This window comes from Buteo buteo, chromosome 13, assembly GCF_964188355.1.
Source record: "Buteo buteo chromosome 13, bButBut1.hap1.1, whole genome shotgun sequence".
NCBI classification, from domain to species: domain Eukaryota; kingdom Metazoa; phylum Chordata; class Aves; order Accipitriformes; family Accipitridae; genus Buteo; species Buteo buteo.
This window is the reverse complement of record NC_134183.1, coordinates 36,065,936-36,089,846: the sequence shown is the minus strand read 5'-3', so window position 1 is coordinate 36,089,846 and position 23,911 is coordinate 36,065,936. Positions and strand designations below refer to the sequence as shown.

The 23,911-nt window shown below is 42.3% G+C and overlaps 1 protein-coding gene across 2 annotated transcripts in view; it reads right to left on the bottom strand.

Annotated features, from left to right (window-relative positions):
• PSTPIP1 (proline-serine-threonine phosphatase interacting protein 1) overlaps positions 1-23,331 on the bottom strand; it is a 59,553-nt gene extending 36,222 nt beyond the window's left edge. For both annotated transcript variants that reach the window (XM_075045600.1, XM_075045601.1), the window contains exons 1-2: positions 22,503-23,331; positions 2,733-2,833 (exon numbers count right to left, since the gene is read on the bottom strand). In XM_075045600.1, the coding sequence (XP_074901701.1) occupies positions 2,733-2,833; positions 22,503-22,535 (134 nt within the window). In that variant the 5' untranslated portion in view covers positions 22,536-23,331. The remainder of the gene's footprint in view (positions 1-2,732; positions 2,834-22,502) is intronic.
• Between the last annotated feature and the right edge of the window lie 580 nt (positions 23,332-23,911).

The window sequence follows — 23,911 nt, the reverse complement described above, 5'->3', positions numbered from 1 at the left end:
TGAGAGCATCCGACCACCCTTTCGACTGGTCCTCTGCATCTGATGGCTGTGAGCACCTTGCGTTGGAGCTGGCTGTACTGGTGGCTCTGGTGCAATTTCAATGGTTTGCAACCTACTTCTGTGACCTGAGGCAGGCTCATCCTGGGGGCTTTCCCCCAGTCCAAGGAGATCTGTCAGGCTGGTGGCATAGCAGTGCTGGTTACACAGCAGCCTACAGTTGCCACAGCCCAGAATGGAGGCTGTTCTTGGCCTCTGTCCATGGCTCCCATGTGTCTAAAGCTGCAAGTTCGGTTAGTTAATTGCTGTCATCCTGCACGAGAAATTGCTGCGTTTTAGTGGGAGTGTTCCTACGTCACTGCTTTGGGATTCCCCCTAGAAGAATAGGGTGCAAAATATGGTGACAGGCCACACAGACATACCACTTCATTTTCATGTTAGATGAATGAAATTTCATCAGAATGGAAATATACTACAGAGACACATAATGCTGCACAAGTAGAATAGATTAATTTTCTTCTTATTTTAATAACAAGAAACGCTTTCGTGTCAGAGACTTTGCTTAGTGCCAGTGGATGTACAGCAATGCAGCAATGAGAATAACTCCAGTGCTACAGTCCCACTTTGCTTGCTCAGTACACAATATATCACAGGAAAAAAGCATGGCCAGTTCTTAAGCCAGTCCCAGCTTCTACAATACTCTTGGGTCAAATCTTCCTGAAACCTCAGGCATGGGACTGGACTAGCCCAAGGTCAGAGGAGTTTGACACAAGGCTGAGACCATCTTTTCACATCTTTGTGCTGCCTTTCCCGGTTTCCAGTACTCTTGCACACAGCTTCTATGTTTCCCTGCAGCCATCGAGAGCTGGAACATAATTTGTGTTTTAAGTCTGGGGCTTTGTTCTGGAATACAACTGTTTTCTCACTCTCCAACCTCTCAGGCCCTCCTCTGGACCAGGCAGGGTTATTTGTGAGCAAAAGTAATTGACCTGGGTGGAAAACTAGTAAAGTGTTAGTGTAGCCAGGGCAGTTGGTTTCAGGACTTAGGGCAGCTGCTGCAGGAGTCCTTGCTGAAATTCTGGCATGAAGCCCATGATATGGGCAGCCTCTAGGAACAGAGATTCATCCCATGCTTTGATCTCCTCCTAGGTTATTCCCATGAATGACATGAGGACAAGTTGAAACAAATATCTTCCAGAAATAAACTGGAAATAATGCCTTCTTTCTGCAACTCAGTGCGGGCTATCTTTTCTCCTTTTCCTCCTCTGCCAACATGTATGTACACACACAAGCACACGCACGTATGCATGCTCACATGGAATGTTTTGGGGGTGTGCAAAAGTTCATGGAAACATTTGTTCTTGTAGCTTTCAGATTGACAAAATGACTGTATGTGTATTTTTTCTTCCTTGCGGAAAGTTCTTTGTGCGTCCACCACAAACCACGAAGAACCTTATCCTGCAACTTGCAGAAACCTCTGTAACATTTTGGAAAGAAACAGGCATATATAGCATCAGATGCATGCTGCAGTGCAGAGCCTTCCTGAAGCCTGCAATATAATTCTGATCTCTGTAAGTTATGAGTCACAAAGGAGCTATTTTAAACAGTTGAAGCTAAGCTACCGTCAGACAGATGTGACTTCAGGACTGTGTGACATGCAGCAATAAAATATGCTTCCAGTGGTGGTCAAGAAAAGCAATTCAAATAGCTTCAGATTTTGATGGGAGACTCTTACACTCTGTGAAATAGTCAACTTTCAGTTTGACAGCTCACATCGCCTTGAAAGTCCCAGTGCTTGAAAAGTAGCCTTCAGAAAACCAACCTAAAACCAGAAAACTAGATGTGGACAGCATGGGAAGAAAAAGAAGGCTGTGACTGAGGAAAGCAGAGCAATATTCATAAGGAGACAGTTCTGAGATTAACTGCTCTAGGATTACCTGCTGAATTTATAATCCGTATTGCGTGGTCTTTCCCATAGGTCACGCATGAGCGTGTATGTGCCTCATGCTATGTGTTGAAACTGTTGAAACCCAGCCATTTAAAAACAGAACCAAATTTCAGATACATTTTTCTAAGTCAGTAGTACAAAAATGAATGGCAAAGGAGTCAGAGCAGCTGTGTAATATGAATTTTCTCACCCACAAAATTGTCAGCTGTCCGTGGCTGTTGTTGAGCAGCACCCAAGAAGCCTGTAAAGGACAGACAGAAACTACAACATTGTTATTCAAATCTGGTAAGGTTGGTGAATGATGTGGGCTATCTTGGGTGTCTGGGAAAGGCTTTTGGTAGCATCTTATGTAGCTTTGTCTGTATTTGAAAAATGGCCCATTTTTAGTAGTTGCAGGAAACTGAAACACTGCCTGTGGCAGCAGCACCCTCAAAGAGAAAGAAAAATGTGCAGGTTGTTTGCTTCCTGTAAAAGGTGCAATTCAGTAACACTACTTGTGGATGTGTGTGCTGCCCTGTGATTCTGGACCAATAATGACCTGGGTCTTAATGGAGCTCTGGTTTTCTGACTCTTTCAACCTTCTCTTCTCTTCTGAAATCTTTGAAATTTCTATTTGTTACCTACCTTCACAAATCACATCAAAAGGCTAGGATTCAAATCACTCAGGCTTTTTCTATGTAAACTAGTATCACTACCAAATTCGGAAACAGCCTACTATTCCTTTCCAGACGCCAAACAGGAGGGAAAATGGAGGTTGTTCACACTTTTTTCACTCTGATTTTCTTACCTCTGCTTGAGCAAATCCTCCACATCTTTGCACATCTTCCTCCCATCCAACAGCCGCTGTATGAGCACCTCGTAGCCAGTGTGGAAGGTGAACTCCTTGCACTGAAGACAGAAAGATAGTGGAGCTGATTTGTGTGCATAGTTTGCAGGTTTACCAGATGCCTACTCTCAGTCATATGGAGCAAATTAACTTTCCGGAAAATCTAAATGGACCTTTGGATTTGCTCAGAGCAATTGCAGGCGGGGCAGACCTAAGGGTGCAGGTATGGATGAGGTTTCTCCAAGTGAAAATCTGTAAAAGTTTTTATTAAATCAAGTTTAATTTTTAATGCTGAAAAAGTGAAGTGGGTTGCAAATTTTGCTGTGTGGAAACCAACACTAGCTGTCTTTTGGGGGAAGTCACGTTTAGCGTTGAGTGTGGGATCTTTGCAGAGCAGAGATGTATAGTAGCTCTTAAGGACAACAGCTCCTCTTACCATATGTTTTCTAAAAAGAATGGTCAGAGTCAACTCACTGCCACAGGACTCTCAGTAAGACAGTGACTCACTGTCTAGATGCGAGTGGAGAAGTGAAGGAATCTTGTGCTCGTACGAATGTCAATACATGGGGTAGTCATTGTGCCACCTGGTCAGTGGTGGGGTGTTTTAATGGGAGGCAGTTCGCTGTTAGGCAACACTTGGGTTCTGATGTGCTGTTATGTCTTCCTTTGGGATTGCTGTAACAACTCTTCTTATTGTTTGAATCGGTCTGTCTCTGGTGTAAATTCAACACGACAGGGTTTTTAAAAAAAAAAAAGTAGAAGGTAGGTATGTGAATCTGCAGAAAATTGAAAGTCTATGTTTCTGAGACGCTTGCCAATGAGTGCTGCTTCCCTTGCTTTTGCATTCACCACCCAATCTCCTGTGCAATACATGGGAATCACCTTTGGGTATTTTTGCAGCCTGTCCTGCTCCATGACCCACATGGCAAATGGAGCCAGCCAAGGCAATCTGTGATTTCCAGTCAGCCATACTAGACAGGTGAGGTCATGGAGCCGGGTGGAATTTGCTGCCCCAAAGCCAGGGCTCTTATCTCCTACCAGGGCTCTGCACTCTGTGCGGCTCAGGGCCACGTTCCTCCGCTGTGGTCTAGGACTGCAGATCCCTCCCCATCACACAGGGCCATGCGTCAGGCTTATCCCTGTCCACGTGATCCATCAGAGCACACCCCTGTGCATCTCAGACAAAAATATCTGAGTAATGGGAAGAAAAACAATTAGTCTTGCACTTCTTTCATCTTTTTCCCGACTTTCAGATTGCACTGCAGCAATGGTAAATCAGAGTCACAGCGAAGTGCTGCTGAGGAAATGCTGGGAGCCCAGAAAGGGACGGGAATAAAGCTGTGACGTGCTCTGAGTGTGGCACTGGGAGAGGATTTCTGTGTTCTACTCCTGGTCCTCCCACTGACTCACAACAGGATCAGGACAAGCCATTTTTACTTTGAGAGCCTCAGTTAACCAGCACATAGTGATAATGTTATTGAAAATGTAGTGGTGAATGTTATCTGAGCTTTATGTTATAGCATTATGGTAAAATCACGGACTGTGTAACCATAAAGAGAATGAATATGTTCCTTCCCTCAAGCAGTTTATGTACAATACAAGTGCTTATATACAAACTGAATACAGTTTATACATATATCCGCTGTCCCCTAAGCAGTTATCATTTAATGAATGTGTATGTTTATTGCTTTCTACCATGACTGTGAAGAAGACAGCTGTTCAAGTTTTGGCACTCAAGAAGGATCCTCTGGCAAGCAACTGTTGGACACTTGAGCCTGTGGCTTTGCTTCCTTATTGCTGGGACTGAAGAGGAATAGGGCGAGCTCTGGGGATGAATGGTGGTGGCCGATGGCAGCCTTAGTGCTGCTCACCCAGGCCCTAGAGCTTCTGTGGAGATTTGCAGACCTGGGAGCAGGGTTTTTTTTGTTTCTTCAAGAGCTAGGATAAATTTCTGCAGACAATTTTTGTAAACCTACAGGTTGTAGTAACATTTCCAGTGCTGCAGTTTCTTGACAGCCGTTAATTCCTTCTTCCCTAATGGACACTCTTATCACCAGCAGTGGGGAGAAAGGAAAGGCAGTAGGGTAATAGTTCACAAGAGACATAGACAAATGCCTTTACCAGCAAAGTGTCTGTGCTACAGAGCCAGGCAAGATAATCATGTAGATAAAAGAATATGGAGACAGTGCAATGGATCCACTGTTATCACTGGTGCAACCACAGGAAAATGATAGGACTACATAAGCTCATGTGATGCATATGATCACCTCTTAAGAAACAGGATCTCAAAAACAAAACATCAGTTTTCCTAACATTTCCGAGAGCAGGTTACACACAAACATCCCAGGGAGGGATTCTGCTGTGAATTAAATGAAGAGAAGCAAGATTTTGCCATTCATAGAGGAAAGTAGGAAAGGTTCTTGATAATAGCCTGGCAATGGACTTGTCACTTCCCCCCACTCCCTTTTTTCTGAGGACATCCTAATGGCAGAAGGCATTGCTGCTGTAAAAAACTCTTATGAATTGCTCCCTCTGCCTGGCAGAAGCCACTCTGGTCAGATGCTCTGCAACCAACTCACAGCCCCAAAATTTCGATTGTATATTTCCAGATGCAATTAACTACATCCCATAACTGTGTACACAGCTTCCTTGTCCCACAAATGCTGCCGAGAGGTAAGTGAAAATATCATATGGGTTTGTATCACCCCCGCAGTCAGGCATACTGCCACAAGCAACAAATGGAGAGTGATAAGCACACTGTAAAGTTACTCTGCCGTTTCTGTTCAACATATCTCTTTGTTTAGTAAATGATAAAACTCAGTGTCTTCTCCCACCTCTTTTAAACTGGTGCAGTTGCTATAATGAAAGGATGGCAGATTCTGTACATCTAAGAGAACCACTTATTAAATTCCCTAAATGGAGAATGCAGCACCAACTCGTTATCAACCCAGAAACATGCACACAAACACAAGTGTGTGCCAGGGGTCAGCCTGCTGACCAGCAACCCTTCTAGGGGGCTTATAAAACTACCTAATGGAGTCAGTTCAGCCATTTGGACATCTTGCTCTAAGCCATAAAAATGCAAGGGGAGGAAGCAATGCCATACTAAAAACTGCATCAAGGTTCACTCTGCCTTGGTGACCAAGAGAATTAATTTTGCAGCACATCTAACAAGATACTCTCCCAGTCTGAGCTAAAGGATCCTTTATAACTTATGCTGCGCTGGGTAGCACAGCAGCGCAGTCATGTTGGAGCTCTGCAAACAGGCTTGCCTCCAGGACATGCACCAGCATTTTTCCTGGCACTGATGCAAAGGGAACAGGTTAGTGCTGCTCCCCACTGCTCACGACAGAGTTTGCACTCCATCTTTTTGCCTTCCTACTTCCTTACTCCAATGAATTTAGAAATGCAAAAGCCAGATTTTGATTATTATAACTATAGGAATATTTTAGCCCTTTAACACATATAGAAAGATACCTGTTTAAATGTGAAATCTGTAATAGCACCTGCACATTCCTAGATCACAGGCTTTCTACCAAGCAGACTATGGGAGCAGTGTTCTCACTGTTCACTCTGTGCACTTGTGCGCGCATGTGTATGCCAAGTGCTAACAGCCAGTGCCTCACTCAACAGTTTTGCTTCCTGTCCATTGCCTGCTAACAGGAGTAAAACTTGAACTTGTTAAAAATGGAGCCGCTGCAGCCACACCTGAAGGAGAGCTGGAATCTCCTCTGATGGAGGCATCAGTTCCTGCCTGCTAGATTCATCTGGGTTTTGTCCCTGTGGCTGACCCTCATAGAGGGATTTGGCTCCGGCTAGATGCAGGTCTAAAAAGGACTTCCTACCACAGGCAGTCTAATCTTTCATTTTGGGGAGATCCATCTCAAAATTTGCTTTATTGTCCTCACTATGTGTTCCTAAGGAATGTGGCAGCCATATTCAGAAACCACATCTGAAATCCAAACCAGGGCTGCTGCAGCCTCCCAGCCAGCAGATCTGGCTGTGGTCTAAATAGCATGTGCCTCTAGCATGTCACAGGCTACAGCAAGGAGGGAGAGGAAACGTAGCCAGGTGACAGCCCAGGTTTAGACAAGTTTAACCTGCTATGGTCACTCACCCTGCAACATTGCTTCTTAATTTCCAGCCACAATGTAGCCATAAATCATTTAGGCCTAAGTTTACTTGAGCAAACTTTTTCCTTTCATTTCAACAGCTTTTTTTCTTCTGTCATGTGTTGTATAACTGCATCCTCTCTCAACCTCTTCTTGAACCCAAACAAAACTTTGCCCTTTCTTGAGATACTGGGTTTCCATTCCATTGATTCCCATGTGTTCTTACAGTACCTGTTCAAGGCTGAATAAGTCCCTGTTGGACAAGGATGATGCCCTATTACTCCAGTAAAGACTAACTGATGTTTTGTGCCATGGCAGTTGTGTCTGCTTTCTAAGAAACACTTCTGGTACATCAGAGGATTGTATTTGCCTTCTTCCACTATCAAATCATACCAGTGGCACCTAACTGAGCTATGATCTATTGATATACCTGCCATTTTCTCTGCTCCTGCAATTTTAGTTAGCAAGGTCCTAGAGTGTATTGGACCTTTTTGCTACTGATCTGTTATGCTCATTTTGCACTTTGAAATTTTAATTTTGTCTGCTTTCTGTTACCCCAGGCTTGAAGGTTATCAGATACCTCTTGTATAGTATTTCATTTTACCTATTTGTTTCAACAACAGCTATTTCCAGTCCATTCTTAATGTCTTATGCCAGTATCGCCAATTAATATATTGAGTAAAATTAATCCTGGGACCAGCTCTCGAGATCCCTTCTTCCAGCTCAAGCATTTCCATTTCAGCACAAGCCACCAGCGTCTCCCCTCAGAACACTGTCTTTGCCCACTTTACAGTTCTTCTGCTGTGTCTGTTCAGTCCTGTTTTGTTTTTCTTCTCTAGTTTCATAAGGATTTCCTGTGTAGCAGCATAACAGACACCACATTTTCTTTGTGAAGACAATCAAGACAGCAAGATTGTATTATGTTAAACAACCATCTAGCCTTGATAAGCTGTCTTGCCTTTACTCTATTTTCAATTTACCATTCTGTGTTATAATTAGCGTTCGAATGGTTTTGCAAAGGCTGTTAAAGTTGCACTACTCAGCTAGTGCTTGGGCACCTCTCAACTGGGTCTTTGTGGTGTTTATGAGAACTAATGACTAGTCAAAGACCTATTATTTTTTTAAGAAATTAGAAAAAATGTTTTAATTAATAATAAATATATTCATTAAATGTGTAAAACATCATTTGGTTATAACAAAATCTAGGTAGTTGCTTGGAAGAGGGTGATTTCAATCACCACCAGTAATTTGTCTCATTGCTCAGAAAGTGATTCCGCTTAGTCAAAGCATGTGCAGCTGTGAAAGAGGATTTACTCGTTGTTATTTTAATAAAAAAGATTGGCTAATCTGCATTGTCCAAGAGATCTATAATCACTACTAAGAAAATGCTTGACAAAGAGATTTCAGTGTTGCAGGCAGATTCGTATTGTCCTGAGATTCTTCCATTAACACTTCACATGTGTGTTGGTCTCTGCCGCAGAGGCCAGGGTTTTTCTTCTCATGGGGCAAATCACAGCTAATGGAGAGGCAGCTTCTCCTCTCCTCTTCCGGTTTGCAAAAGTTGGTTTCCTCCAGTGCAATGAGCAACACTGTTCCTCCAGAGATGAAAGAAATGTGAAAGAGAGTATATGACTGAAAAACACAAATGTTATGCTCTATTTTAGCCAGAATAGCTTTTCCTAGAATACTTGAAAGGAGGCATGGAAGACTGCAAGCAGAGGTGTTGACAGTAAGCACACTGGGATACACTTTCTTCTTTCCATTTCTTTTTTCCTCTGAGGCTTAACGATGCTGCTCCTTCACATTAGCACTTTTCTAAAGAGATAGGTGCCTTGGGACTGCACCATCCGGTCTGGTAGAAGTTTCTCCGAAGGCAATCATGCAGGTAAACATCGGGACTTAATTGTGGGAGAGATTATTCATGGCTGGCTCTGAGCTGGTTTCTGCAGCCATGAGGGAGAGGCTTTGAGGATTTTGCTTTGGTAACAAAGGCTGCAAGCAGGAAGACTGATGGTGTCAGTTCCCTGCCCAGAGGGCAGAAAGTTCGGTAGGAGGATAGCTGCAGGGTGACATAGTTTCTTGTTACCTCCTGGTGGCCCAAAGCTGAGTAACCTTGTGCTAAGTCTTGCATCTAACTAGCTGAGAATCAGCCTTAACAGCACATCTCTCCTCTGAGCCTCGTGCTGCTGGGTGCTCAGAGGGTACTGCAAGGCTTTTTGAAGAGCAAGCATCTACATTGTAGATGCTTTACTGGTTACTGAAGCATGGTTTTGGTAAATAGCTATTACAATGGACTGAACGGAAGCAAAAATATCCAGGCTTGTGTGTGAAGCGCTCGCTCAATTGTATGCCCTTGCGTGTCCAACTACTAATATTCAGAAAGTGATGTGAATTGATCAAGTCATTGTGGTTGTGCTGTAGGAACTGTGGGCTCTTCTATTGTGGCTGGTTTTCTTGGAGCATTTCTAACCCCATCCTGGGACCTGGCTTGCCCATCCAGAACTTTTTTTAGAGGTAGTTTACATACCGCAATTCATACCTCTGGCTGCTCCTGTGGGATAAGCTGGCTTGTCAGCAGCTTAGTATCTCCCTCAGGGAAGTGCTTTGCAGCTGAAGTCGTATGTCCTGTTTGGTAAGTGGCACTGCAGCTCCACCTCAGCTTGTTGCATTGCTCAGGGGAGCTGCAGTTCTGGCTGTCAGCAAAAAAAGGCCTCTTCCCCAGCACCTCCAGCTGCAAAGCCTGCTTACTTGCTTTTTGCAAGGAACTAGGTCCTAGGTGGTACACAGGGGGAGTAACACCCAGGATACTGCACGGCAAAAACACTACCCTGATCGGGAAGAAGGGCTGGAAAAGACATAACTACATAGCAGGCATTGGGTGCATTGCTTGGTACGTGGCAGGATAGTGCTGAGCTATCGTGGTGATAGAGATAATATCAAAATTGGCACTGGTTAACTGGTTTGCACATCTTAGGTGGGTCTGACTGCAAGTGTAGTACGAGTACTGACTGTTACAGTATAGCTATCAGATATTCTTTTACCCTAATGATCCTTCATTTTGGAATTATTTGAAATTTATTATCTGCAAATATTCAAAAAATATTTTTAAAAACCTACTTTCTCTTAAGTTTGAAAATATTTAGCTATAAAAGTGCATTCCTTGTCTTTGTTCTTAATGGTATTTTCCCAAGGCTTTTATCAGAAGTATTATCAACATGGGTTTTGGACTGGAAATGATAGATGTTGCTAACTCACCTAAATAAAGTGTTCATACAGATTTTCGAAAGAGAAAAAAAATTGAAACTGAATCTGTTATGGGTACCGTTGGAATTTTTTTTAAATCAAACTTTTTTTTTTTTTGCATCATAGCATATCTTGTTTGGTTAAGGTAAGCTCTTGACATTTTTAGTAAAACAAAAACTTAAGATTAATTTTTCCAGGTTCAAAAATGAAATAACTACTGGTGTGAGGAGGAAGTTTACAGAGAACAGGAGATAGTGAGTTGTGAACAAGCATTGTTCTGCCAATATCTTTTTCAACTGCCAGAAAGAAATCCTTTCTATCCACAGTTGTATCACACATGATATCTCAGGTCCAGATTGCAAGTAAGTTGCTCTGACTGAGTTATATCAATGAATTAAATCATTGCTTCTTACCACTGTGTACTGGCACTGCTTAAAAAGAGTGTTTCTAGATCTTGATCTCTTGATCTGCTAGTCTCCTTGTCAAGTGCTCTATCAAGGGCTGAGTCTTTACTGTAGGCAAGCAGCAAACAGACCTAATAGCCAACAGTCAAACATGATTTATAATCTCAAAGTACATTTGACTGGGCTGGATGTTTTCTATCATGTCATGGTCTTTCACAGTAAGTGAATCACTTCATGTTCCAGTTTTTTTGGGGCGAGGGGGTGTTGGTTGTTTTTTTTTTTTCCCTGGGATGCTTTAAAATTTCCTAGTATTTCTAGGAATATATTCACATGATGCCAAGTGTTTTAGGAAGTTTACTGCTCTTTTTGTGTGCCAATCAAGCTATCCTGAAATAAATAGTGAAATAAAATGTGATAGCAGTAAGCACCACTAATTTGTATATCCGATGTCTAAGTGAATGTTTAAATCCCCGCTCCAGCTCACCTGTGATACTGAGGAGGGCTGCCTGGGCCTTACTTGGCCCTGGTGCTATAAGAAGCAGTTGGGTATTGCTTCCTATTACAGGAAATGCTGTCTTAGTTCTGCTCTACACCAGTGAGATATGAAAGAGCCTTTTTTCAAAACAAACCCCCAGGTTCTCAGACTGACCCTCTGCTGCCTTGTCCTGGAAATGTGTTAGCAGCTGAAAACCCAGCTGTGCAACGTAATCAAGAGGTGAGCACATAAATAGAGTAGGGTCATCAGTGTCTAGAACAGAACCACATTGCAGTGGAAGACTAACCGAAACAGTCTCCTCTGACTAGTGCTTGGTGTAATATGAGTCCTTTTCTATAAATTCTCATGTGATAACAAACTACTTAATGAGTTTCAAAGTGTACGTCCATGCTGCATACTACTGTACTGTGTAAGAGCTCAATTTTCTTACTGGCTGGAACTGGTTGGAATGGATGGGAATGCAATGGTTGCTCATGCTTTCCAAGAGCTAACTGACTACAGAAATTATACAAACTTTAAAAAACCTATACTATTTTTTAAATGTATATGGGTTTTCCACATAAGAAGCAAAAAGCAAGGAAGAGTAGGTGGGCTGGAGCTGACTGTGTAACATTTCTATCATTTCTTGTAAATTCACTCTTTGCACGTTAGAAACATAAATGTTTGCTAAGGATGTAGGTGGCTATCCTGGAACTTTTTTGTGATTATTTCAGGAGCTGACTCGGTCATTTTCAACATGAGGCTTAGTTTGCAATTTCACTGCGGTCTTTGTGACCTAAATCTGTGATGCAGTACTTTTCATGGGGAGCAAACAGCATTTATTGCCAGGCATAGCATAGATGTGAACCTTGAATGGGACCTTCAAAAATCAGAAGGAAAAAACCATTGCACTTGTAGCATTCCATTTGCTGAGCTGCTGGATTGCCATCTTGGGCTTTCCCCTGTAACAAGGTAGGCTAGAGCACTTCAAATGGAAACAGAGATTCTCATCAGACTTCAATTCTGCAGCAGTTAGGATATTCAGAAATAAATTGAAATCGATATTTCACAGATTTTATGGTAGCATTGCAAAATTAGTGACCTAGAGCAAACCAGTAGCTTCTCAGTGGTCTTTTGCTCTCTATGACATTGCAGGTTTTCTCCAAGAAGGAAATGGTTGTTTTAGAGTTCTGCTGACGAGAGGAATTTGCTACTCGGCTTCCCGAGCCCTTGCCCTCTTCACTGGCATCCTGGACTGCTCATGTGTTATGTATTAGGCATTCTTACAGTCATGGCATGTTGTTTGGCTCTCCTCATGTTTTAATCACCCCACGATCTGCATAGCTACAAAGTAATGGCTGCACAAAAGACAACTTAACTTTTGCAGGCGGTCTGTTGGCTGGCAGACAAATGGCACGCAGGGAACAGACTTGGAAAGTCTCAATTCCAGTCTAATAAAAGGACTCAGCTTGTGCTTATTACCACTATTGTAGCTTCCCTTCTTAATAATTTAATTAAATAGTTTTCTGAGAATGTGCAATGTTTCCTAGGGAAGAAAAACAGTAGCTTAATTTTTGGTCTCTTTGTATAAAGAGTGCAAGTGTTCTATTATTCTTTGCATAGCAGTGTTTTTAACGTCTCATAACGTGATTAATCACAAAATCACTGCTCCAAGCTTTAGCCAGAGGACTAGAGAATGTGACAGTCTTTGAACTTTTGGCTTCTTTAAAACAGAGAAGGAACTTCACCTTTTGGAAGGCAGAAATAGAGCTTTGGAGACATGCCACGGTATCACCTCCTTTCAGCTGCCCATCTGCCCATGTCTCATAATGCCTCAATTCCACAAAGGGCATGAGCAAAGTCAGGATATATAAACTTTGTGCCTTCCTTTTTCACAAGAACACCTTTGTACTGAGTAGGAGAAGGGCATCTCTTTGATTCTGAGATGCTGTCATTTATTGTTTTATTCCAAGTGTCTTGTATTGCAAAGCAGCCAGGGAAAACAATGCACCCTCTCTTGAATTGCACATATTCTACCAGGTTGAGATCAAACTTTTATTTGCCTGTTTCTGCTAGTTTTCACTGCCTTCAGCCTTGACCTGAAGTTCCTGAAGGTGGAGGTCTCGGGATGTTTTCTGACCACCTTCACGTGGCATGCTCCTACTGTGCAGCAGTTCAGACCCCTGATGCTTCTGTTCTAGGGAAAGGAGAAGGGGGTCAGCAGCCAGATGTGTGTCACAAGAAAAGGTGTGACAAAAAGCTAGGAATCCATTCAGGAAATTTGGATATAACAAACTTCTAGAACACCTTTGTGGTGGGGATAGTGAAAAATGGGACAGGAGGAAGCAAAATCTCTCTAGTTTTAAATCGGAGCTTGATGTGGCTATATGACACAGGTTTGAGGTGGCAGCATCCCTTTATATTTTCTCCATGTGGTGACTTTAGGCAACAGCTAAATCCATAAAGTAAGGTGGCTTCTTCCTGGGAGTCAACAGAGAGCCCTGAAGTGAGCATTTGCACCTGCCTTTCATAAAGAACAGCACTGTTTTGCCATGGTGCCTTCTGGAGTCTGATAGATAAATGTGCCAATGGTGAAATCAGATGTTGCTTCAGTCTCTTATTGAATAATACTAGCTACACAAGAGAAACTGGAAGTAAAATAAGGAAAAACAGAATCTTAAAAGTAGAGTATACTTCTGTTTTATAGAAAATAATGGTCAGGGTTTATTTTTGTTTCTATTCCTCTTTAGTTCATCCACTTCTATGTCTCTTTAATAGGAGCTCCTCTCCTCCTGCAAGCACTGTGGGCTCAGTCCCAGACTGCTGTGAGCAAGGCAACATGAAACAACTCTGACTTGCTCAGGGACAGAGACGATTGTTCAGAAGGTCAGACAGAGCCACTGGAACCAGACCTGCTTAGCTGGTACATTAATTCGTTAAAAAAACTATGTGTCTTTGTCCTCCCTGTCTTAGAAAACTTAGAATTGTTTCCTGTTAGTCCTGAAAAAGGCACTAAATACAACATACTGCTGCACCCATGCTCTCTGCTTCCCCTACAAGATGAGCCAGGCATTTTGTTAGTGGTCTTTCCTGGCATGTAGGGAAGGGTAAAGCTTCAGGAAATCTTCGCAGAGTCTTGCTGTACAAGCGGAATGAATTAAAGATTTAGTTCATTTCTTAGTGAGGATTATTCTGATAGCTACATATTACCATTTCCATTTTACAAGAGATCTTCACCGCCTAAATAATAATTTTCAACATATCCTGTTACTCAATATGATGCAACATATTCTTACACTCCGTTAGTATGGTGTATCACAAAGTTCTGGGGAATTGTGCAATCCAACAGAACAAAATCAACTTTAGGCTTATAGAAATTCTTAAAAGGGGGTGGTTTCATGTAAGAAAGTCAAGCAGTTTGTCCAGGTGGGACAACTGTGCTGGTACTACATTACCTTCTGGGAGGCATTTCTCTGTGTTTGCTCCCACTTGCATAAATGTCTCTCCTGCCTTATACAAAAATAATTAAAAATGGATTAATTCTGGGTTTTTTAGGAATTGCTGAACCGATGAGATATTTAGCTGGATGTACCCCCTTTCTGCTGCAGGCTCCTACGGTATAGGAAGTGGGCAAGATCTACGTAAGTGGGTGCACGCTAAGGGATTGCACCAGCATAGCTACTGTTGAACCCTTCAAGCTGTTAAAACTGTTGCATCAGCCTAACTGTCATGCACAAGGTGTCCGCTCACTCAAAACTCCCTTGTCTTTTAACCAGCAAGAATAAAATTCTTGTTCCATTCGCGAAGAGCCTTAGCATTATCTGCCTTAGAAGTGTTTTATGTTCTCACGAGCTTCTTTAGTACAAAACGAACTACTATGACTTCTAGAGCAGGGTGGGAAACAGTTTCCTTGCCCTGCAAATTTATATAAGATTTTAAAAGTCCACATTTCACCTCTTGACAACAGCAACAGAAAACAATGAAAAAAGACATTCACATTGATATAAAGAAGAAACCTGCTCTGAATCAGACAGATCTGATTGAGACATCCCCCTGCCTAAGCTGGCACACTATCCACCATCTGCTGTCTATATATGGAAGAGGAATTTCATTTTAATCTCTCCTTTCTCTAGCTGTTTTACTTGTGGATGAATCTACTGGAGCAGAGGGAAGGCATGCCTGGACTCCAGGCTGCAGGTAGGATAGACTGTGGGCAATGAAAGCTCCAGTTCCTGTTCCAGACTATGTCTCCCCCCTGCAGAGCTCCCAGGACCCCAGAGGGCTGGGTTTTGAGTTTGGCCTCCTCTTCCCCTCTTTGGTTAAAAATTTCACCTTAAACCTCCACCTCCAGAGGAAGCCTTTACCAGATGTAAACTTTTTATCAAAACCCAGCATTATCTTCGAAAACAGCTCCCCTACTTCCAGTAAAATTGTGTTTTCCTGAAAAAAAGGTTTTGTCAAAAACAAAAGTCCTAACCAAAAGTGTGGCCAGGGCCTTTCAATGGCAGGTGCCTCCTTTCTTTCTGGTGCTCCTGGAGATTTCCATCCTGCTGAACAGCCCCCAGGGCTGTTCGTCAATCCTGACTTGTTAATAACACTTCAGTAATTACAGCACCTATTGCAAATAGCATGAAGCGATGAGACTCAGACCTCAGTGCTGTTAACCACCTATTTTCTTTTTTCCTTTGCCCCACCCTTTATTTTTTATTTTTCTTTCCTTTTAGGAATTAATTAGGCCTGGATAAATTGAGAGCAGCACCAAATAGCATCTTGGTTTGAAAAGTTGTAACTTTAAAGAAAAAAAAAAGTTTGTGTGTGTTTATTTATTTTTTGTGCTCTGAATGGAAAAACAGAAGCTGGTATCTCTAAGCTAGCCTGAGCTGGTCAATTTTCACTTAGTTCTTAAGACTAAGAGTAAATAACAGTTGCCTTTCATTTCAAGCAAAAGTGAAGTTGCACCAAGAGCTGTTTGCCAGGAGCTATGGAACTTTTCAATTCCTCAATCTCGTCCAGTGACGCTTTTCCACCACTTTGAAGAAGTACTAAACTCCATTTATAGTAAGGGAGCAATTCTTTGGGGAACTGAAAAGCTGTTGGGATCTAGATGCATATTTTCAACATCTTTTTTTTTTCTTAACCTTGAGACCTTAAGCAACACTGAGTGATCCCCATGCAGAGCCATGCCCCGCAGCCCTCACCTTGTTCCAGCCTCAAATCCCCAAATTCTTACTGGACAATACAGTGAACTTTGTACATTATTGAACTGTGGCTGCTGAGAAAAGTTTTATTACAAAAGCTAGGTTAAACAGGGGATGAAACAAATATTTTCTGTGCCATCTGCCAGCCAGAATCTACCTTGCTGCAGTATGGCATGAAAACAAAATCAGAAAAAAGGTCTTTTTGAGCTAAAAGGAGCTGAAGAATAAAAAAAAAAAATCTCTGTTTATGAAGCAGTGTAACTTGCCTTCAATACAAGTATGCAATGAGTGTAACTGGATTGAAATTCAGAGTTTTCCACTGTGCCTGCAAAGCAACGCAAGGTCAGTGTCCCCGTCAGTGACTGTAAACTTTGAAGAAAGAGAAGCAGTGCAACTCTGTGCTGCTGCATTGCAGGAGTGCAAGCCTTGTGGGAGGAAAGGGATGGGTCATGAATCACCCAGTCCAGCAAGGAAAAAAATACGTTGAAAAGAGATTCACAGGGAGAATCTGACGTTCACCCTGGCGAGTCTGTTGTGGGAGGGGAGGCTGAGAGCTGGGATTGCTCAGCCTGCTTGCTCTGGTGGGAGGTACCTGGTGGGAGGGAGTAGGGGAGACAGAGCCAGGACTTCTCAGTGGTAGCCAGTGACAGGACAAGAGGCAATGGGTGCAAATTGAAATACAAGAAGTCCTGTTTAAGCATAAGAAGGTTTTTTGCTGTAAGGGTGGTGAGACACTGCAACAGTTTGCCCAGAGATGTTGTGGAGTCTCCACCTCTGGAGATACTCAAAACATGGTGCTAGGCAAGCTGCTGAATGCTGGCCCTGTGCCGAGCAGGGGGTTGGCTGGACAATCTCCAGAGGCCCCTTCCAACCTCAGCTATTCTGTGACTCTACCATCAGAAAATGCACCTCAACAGGCTGCTTTAGCAAACCAGAGGACAGCCTCCTTGATCTTTGCATGAAGTGCTGTTACAGATCCACAGGATCCGTTTCAAGCCGTGTGCGACAAATACTCATTTAAATCTAGGTGGTGTTCATTAGATGTGTCTGTGTATGTGTGGGTGAAAAGAGAGTCAATGACTCACCTTTTCCGTATTTAAAATGCATGTTCATGGCATAGTTAAAGTTGGCACAAATAAGAATCATCCGTGTCTCTGAGCCCAAGCAAAACCAAACAACTTTTCCAGAGCAGGACAGATCAAAACAAATCAGATATAACTGTGTAAAAATATTAGCAAAATCGTCACAGTCACTTCATCAATCAACCGATTTAAGCAGTCAAAAACCCTAGATAAGGCACCCAGTTTCAGCATGGTCATCAGAAAATTTTACTAAAATGTAATTACTTAACTGTCTAATTATTTCAATCACTGACCTAAAATGAACTTTCTGAAAACCCATTAATCTACCTGGTCTGGAAAGCCTCCTGCAGCCTTAGGACCAGCCCACTGTGTTTAAATCTCCTCCAGATACTCTTCCTTCTTGTAGGGAAGATGCTCAGCCTGACGTGCCACACGCAGACCATAACTGAGCATATAACCGAAAGCTGCAAACATAAAACTCTAGTCCTTCTATTTGAGGTCATCACCAGGGAAATGAACCACCCCTAATACGCTGTACTTGGCTCCTCACAGACCCTCCTAGGTGCTGTTTGAGGAGTACAGGAGATGGAAGTAGACATTGACATCTTTGCCTCGCTATTGATATCGGTGCTGAGAGTGTTAGTTCATGTGAGCTTCATTTTTAGCTGTTGTGCTCTGCTCAGAAGTGATTTGTGAAGCACCAGTGTTTCCATAGCCACAACAACTAATCAGGTTTTCTACTTGTGATTTCTTTTGGTTCCAATGGCTGTTGTAAGAACGCACCCCCCTTCATGTGTGTTTTTCATTCCACCAGTGAGCTAAGCGTCCTTCCCAGATCGGCTGGGGGAACGTAGGAAGAAATTATACGTATAAAGAGAATAGAACAGCCTTTTCTGTGGAGATGAAGTTGACCTCACAACAAACACAGACATCAGCTGGGCAATCGGTTCAACTTTTCCCAGTTGGTTCTCCCTTCATTCCTCATCCACCAGTGATGATGTGCTCTGGATGTAAGTAGGGCCACAGCCATACATCTGCCTTTAATCACACTTTCTGGAGTTGAGAGAGGTGCAGTATGTACCAACAACAGAGCCTGGCCTGTCTGTCTGCCAGTGTGCGGTGAGATTATTTATTTTAATTTGTCTTGTGTCAGCAGATACAGATGCAATTCGTTCAATCCAACTCAAATGAAACTCGGTGGGGAACCACTTGCAAAGCCGAGATGCCAGGGTGAAGGGTTGGGCAATCATGTCCTCTCCTGCCCCAGCTCAGCCGTGCCTTGGGTGCCAGGGGCTGGCAGGAGCCCTCACCAGCCTTGGTTCCTCCCTCCCAACAAACCTGCCCGGTCTCACTTCCCCCTCACAGACCTGCTTCAAAACAATGGGCCCTGCAAAACTTAACCTCTACAGGAAAGCAGGGGAGCTCCCGGTATAAAAAAGACTTCCTTTTTTTGAGTAAACCAGTTGATATTGTATTTCTTTTGTACGTTGCCTAGTAAGTCTAGAAGATAGTTTTACTGTGACTTTTGTAATCATTTCTGTACTCTTCTACCACAGTTAAGAGTCTCATTAGAAGTTAAATTATTTATGAAACTAATTGCATCTTTTTTGACATATATAATAGACCATTGTGTGGAAAAGCTACAGTAACAGTTGAGACATTCACCTATGAAGTCAGCTTTGCATTGAACCTGATGTAGAATATAGCCTGAAGTCAAAACAAGAAAGATTAAGCAAGTAACTTTGTAACAGGCTCTTTATCTTAAGCACTTCTGTGGCTCCCACTGCTGTCGGACCCTAATCACTGGTACTGCCTGGGCAGGAATGTGGTAACAAGAAGTCCACAGCAGGGCAGGGAGACAAATCTTGCTATTTCATGTTGAAAGCCTGGATCGCATTTGCAGGCCTGTATCTCCAGCTCACTCGCGCTTTTAAATCTGAGCTGTGAGAATCCACAAGCCCTGAGCTCATCCCACAGCTGAGAACGAACAGGCACTTCACACTTTAAGCATTTTATTTTTTTAAAATCCTAGGCACCTTAGGAGCCCATGACACGTTTTCAGAATTGACTTGGCCACTTGAGTTTGATTCAAGGCTGCCTGAGGGAATAGATTTGCTCCCACTCAACTCTGGGCACTTTGGAGCCTGCCCCACGACCAAACACCTTCTTTGAAAGTCTTCCTCATTCCCCCTTCCCAGGTGGGTAAGGCAAAGCCAGTAAATGGTGCCAATAAGCATCTACGTACCTGTTAGCCAGAAATAGCTGCATTTCACAAGGTTGCAACTGCAGCGTTGAGCAGAATGTTGGAGAAAAACAAAATAGAAGGAAAAGGCAGTGACAAGTATTTCAGAGGAAAAGCAAACAATGAGTACAAGAACATAGAATGGGACTAAGAAAGAGATTCAGTATTTGTGACAGAAGGGGGAAGATTTTCTTGGTTAGTGGTTTTTTGTAACAAAAAAATTAATGTTGCTCAGATCTCTGCCTATTAACATAACTCTGTTAACGTGAAACTCAGCTGGTATCGCAGACCTACTCCCCATTAACATGGGAATTTACATACCTGTCTAATACCATGCTAGAGAAGACAGGTAACATCTGTTACATTTGTACAGCAGCCCAGCAGAATATTAATCCATTAGCAACTGCCTTGCATTGGCTATCAAAACCAATTTGTATTTTCATCTCACTAATATATTCCAAAACATACTATCAGAGACAGAAAACTTCTGAAAAGAAGCACATTTTAGTGGAGGCTTTGAGCAACTTTGCCTTAAACCATTACAGAGTGTGTGGAGGACATAAAACCAAAAATTGTAATTAAAAAATACACTGGTTTTAGCCCAGGCCATGCTACAAAGAAAATAATAAAAAAATAATAGTACAAGTGTGAAACTTCTAGTATAGTACTATCAATGCTACATTTAATAGGGGGAAAGAGAGATTAAAACTTACACCTGTTATGAGGAACAATTTGCATTTTTGTGAAAGACAGCACACCTTGTTCTTAGGAAGTTTGAGGAACTTTGGGGAGGAATGAATGGTGCTCTTTCTCTGCTAGTTGGGGAAGATCTGCTGCTTTTAGCATTTCTTTACATGTTTTACATTGCGATAGGTACTAAAGGAACTTCTGCCTATCCAAAATTTTACTGTTGGTAAAAGCAGGGAGTTGTTGCTCAGATATACCTTGTCAGGGTGAATTACAGGGAGGAGGTGCAGTGGTGTCCTTAGGCAGGTCTTAGAGATCAGGGATCTGTATTGAGTGATCTACTATGGTGAAAATATACTTTTTGGGTTTTAATCATAAAGATGGTTTCCATTCTTGGTACAAATCGAATAAAGGAGATAATTGCTCGCTGAAGCAAACTGTGTGCAAATACATTTCCCTCTCACTAATGGGCATAACAGAACCTTATGAACGCAAAAATAATTGCTGATCTTGTGATCTGGGGGCAAGCTGTACGCTTTTGTCACATTGTGCAATATCCTGTAAGTTTTCATTTTAAAAGACTTACCATTGCATAGCCAAAACTACTATCCTGCAACCGGGTATATTTCTGCCTTGTTAATCAAGCCTGCCGATACAATGTTTCCAGCCAAACAATATTAAAAACAAAGATGCTTTCCTTTAAGGAAGGTGTTAGCTTCAAAGCTAAGCAAGGATTATAGTCATGGTAAGGTGACTAAGCACAGGAGAGAAGTTTAGGAAAGAAGAGCCGTGAAGAGCTGGCCTGGCCAGATTCTCAACTGGCGTTAATCACCCTAACACTACTCCAGTCCACGGAGTACACCTGATGTATTCTCACTAAAGACCAAGACCTTGAAAAGTAAATATACCAAATGTGCCAGTTCTGAAAGTCAGATTGTATGTTTTCAAAGGAAGTCCAGAAATGCAAAAGCCGAAGCTCCCAGGGTAGCACTGGCTTACAGTTGTGTCCTACCCTGTGTGTTGGACAATGCAATTAGTAGCTGTATAAAAGAGGAGGCACGGACACTCGTGTAGGTGTGGTCAGGCACAGTTAGGGTTAACATCAAAATTAACTTTTGTATTTCCTCATTACCTTTTTTTTTTTAACTGTTCAAATCTGGTACTAGAGTGGGGGCAGGGAGGGCTTCCTGGAAGTGCCAGGAGGAAGGTGGTTCACTGAAATGTGTTCTTGCATCTGCCCTTCTATTTTACACCAAGAGAGGGTTTACCCTGAAGGGCGGGTGGATAGAAAGAAAGCACAGGAGCAAATACATCATGAAGGGGCTGTTCTACTTGGCCTGATAGGAAAATGACAGGAAGAATTCATATGCCTTCATGTCTTTCTTTAAGTCAATCCTAGATGCACTGGCAAAATTATTTCCCAGACAAGAGGCAACCACATCACATCCTTTTACCCAGCTTTGCAGTGTTAGAATTTTGTTGTTGGGTTGGTTTTTTCCTTAAAACCTCCACTCCAGAAGTAATTGCGAGAGAACCTCAGATTACCCTTGAGAGAGAAAGAGCTAGGGTCTTTTTGCCTTGTAACTGCAGAGACAAAGCTCAAAAACAATACACCAAAAGGTTCTTCAACCAAAAGTCAAGTAACAAGAGTGGATGATATCTAGTTGTTTTAGTATCCACTGTTTTTAAGCCAGTTGTGAGTGTTTGGGCTTAGTTCTCAAATGTCACTGCTAGTTCTTTCTGCCTGTGCTGCCGTATGACTCCTGGGCACCTACGTGCCTCAGGCATGCCCTTCTGCACCTAAAAGCAGGCATGGACTCTGTAGGTGGGTGAGCAATAGCATTTTGCATGCAGCCAGCTGGCTTTGCTCCACAGGCAAACATGAGAGAATTCAGACTGTAATTAGTAACAGTTCACCTGCTCAGGGGAGCCACTCCTAAAACTGAAGACACTCACTACAAGCAAGTGCTCTTAGGTCTGAGACAGACAAACCCATGTCCCTTTCGAAAGCAGTTTCTGGAGCTAGCACAGAAACTGGGAATGTCAGTCATTTTATGTGGCCTGGATATATTCTTTACAATGCATCCTTCTGCCTAGGATCAAACACTTATGCTACCAAACAGTATGTTTTTGCTTGGAGACAAATTTAGTTTTTTACTAAACTAAATTTAGAACACAGAACAGGATTAAAGTAGTTTTAAACTGTATATAGAACTAAGCTGTATTTTAGAAGATTTTTAAATACAGATCTATTGAATATAGGAAACACATGGGAAATGCTCACTTACCCAAAATGCATCTTTAAACTGCAGCTGTGTCATTATTATCGCTGTGCAGAGGGGGAGGAATCCTTCACCAAGTTTGTTCTTGGATGAGAGCAGCAGCAGCCACAGCACTGAGCCTTGTTGTTGTACCCCAGCTGAAGCAGAAAGTGAAGCACATCCACAGACCTGTCTCTTCTGAAGTCAAGCTGGTGAAAAATAGCATTGGGCAGTTTCAGGCAGCTCAGCGTAGTGACCTATGGCTGTGAAGGGTCAGAGGGGGAAAAAAGCTCTTGCTCACACACAGAGACATGCATGAACTCAGCACCCTAACCCCAAACCTGTTTCTCTTCTGGTAAACAGTTAATATTGAAATGAGGAAGCAAGGAGATGTCAAATGATGTCAAGCTGCTCCTTGCCATGTGTGCATGTGAGTGGCTGGCAAATTTAAAAAAAAAAAAAAGAAAGCGAGAAGAAGAAAAAAAAAAGAAGTAAAATTCAGTGATATGATTTGATCAGCTACAGGAAAAGAGAGAGCAATCAAAATGCAAAGGAAGCCAGCACAATACAAAGAGATAAGCTGTGGAGGAAATTAGAGTCAATCTGTAATATAACACTATGGCCTTACAAAGAAAAAGAAGCAAAAGAAATGTATGTGCTACACTTCTCCAGTACCTTCTGGGGTTGGCAGAAGCCCATGTATTTGCACATGGCAAGCGTAGCTCAAAGTTGCATTTTGCAACTGTAAAGGCTTTTCAAGACTCCGGGTAAATTAAGAACACTGTAAAGTGTGCAGGTGTCTGCACACTTTTAGATACCTGTATGTCTACATAGAGAAAATTTCTGATTTGCATACCTCATGTAAATGTTTATATGAATAGGCAAGATATGTGAAATTTACAAGTAAAATCCAAACTCTTGAAAAAACTTGTAATAAGAGAGCTAAGAGTTTATTAGCACCAGGACCTGAAGTGAAGCTTCACAGACATCTGAACCAGCAGCACACATAGCACCACACACAGCATGCTGCTGACATCAGGTATTTCAGACAGCTAGTTAAATAAGCTAACTGATCTGTTACAATGCAGCTGCAAATAATTGATAATAAGGTAATATGTCTAACGCTTCCACGAAACCCTCTTCAAAATGCCTGTCCTACAGGTGAGGGTGCCTCTGTTCACCTCCTTAGGATGTTTTAAGGATTCCTAAACATGCGTTTTTAAATACTTACTGGCATTTTCAGAGGGTAGAAAAAAAAGAAAAGAAAAAAACTCTTGCCATGGTTGCCTATGCAAAAATATGTCCTTCTACACCAAGAACACATCAGGACTGACATAGCTATAATTAATTAACAATGCTCCTGATGTCTGGGTGTTGCTTTTTTCTTACTGTCCCTGCAACACAGGTCACACAGGCAGATCACTTAGTGATGAGGA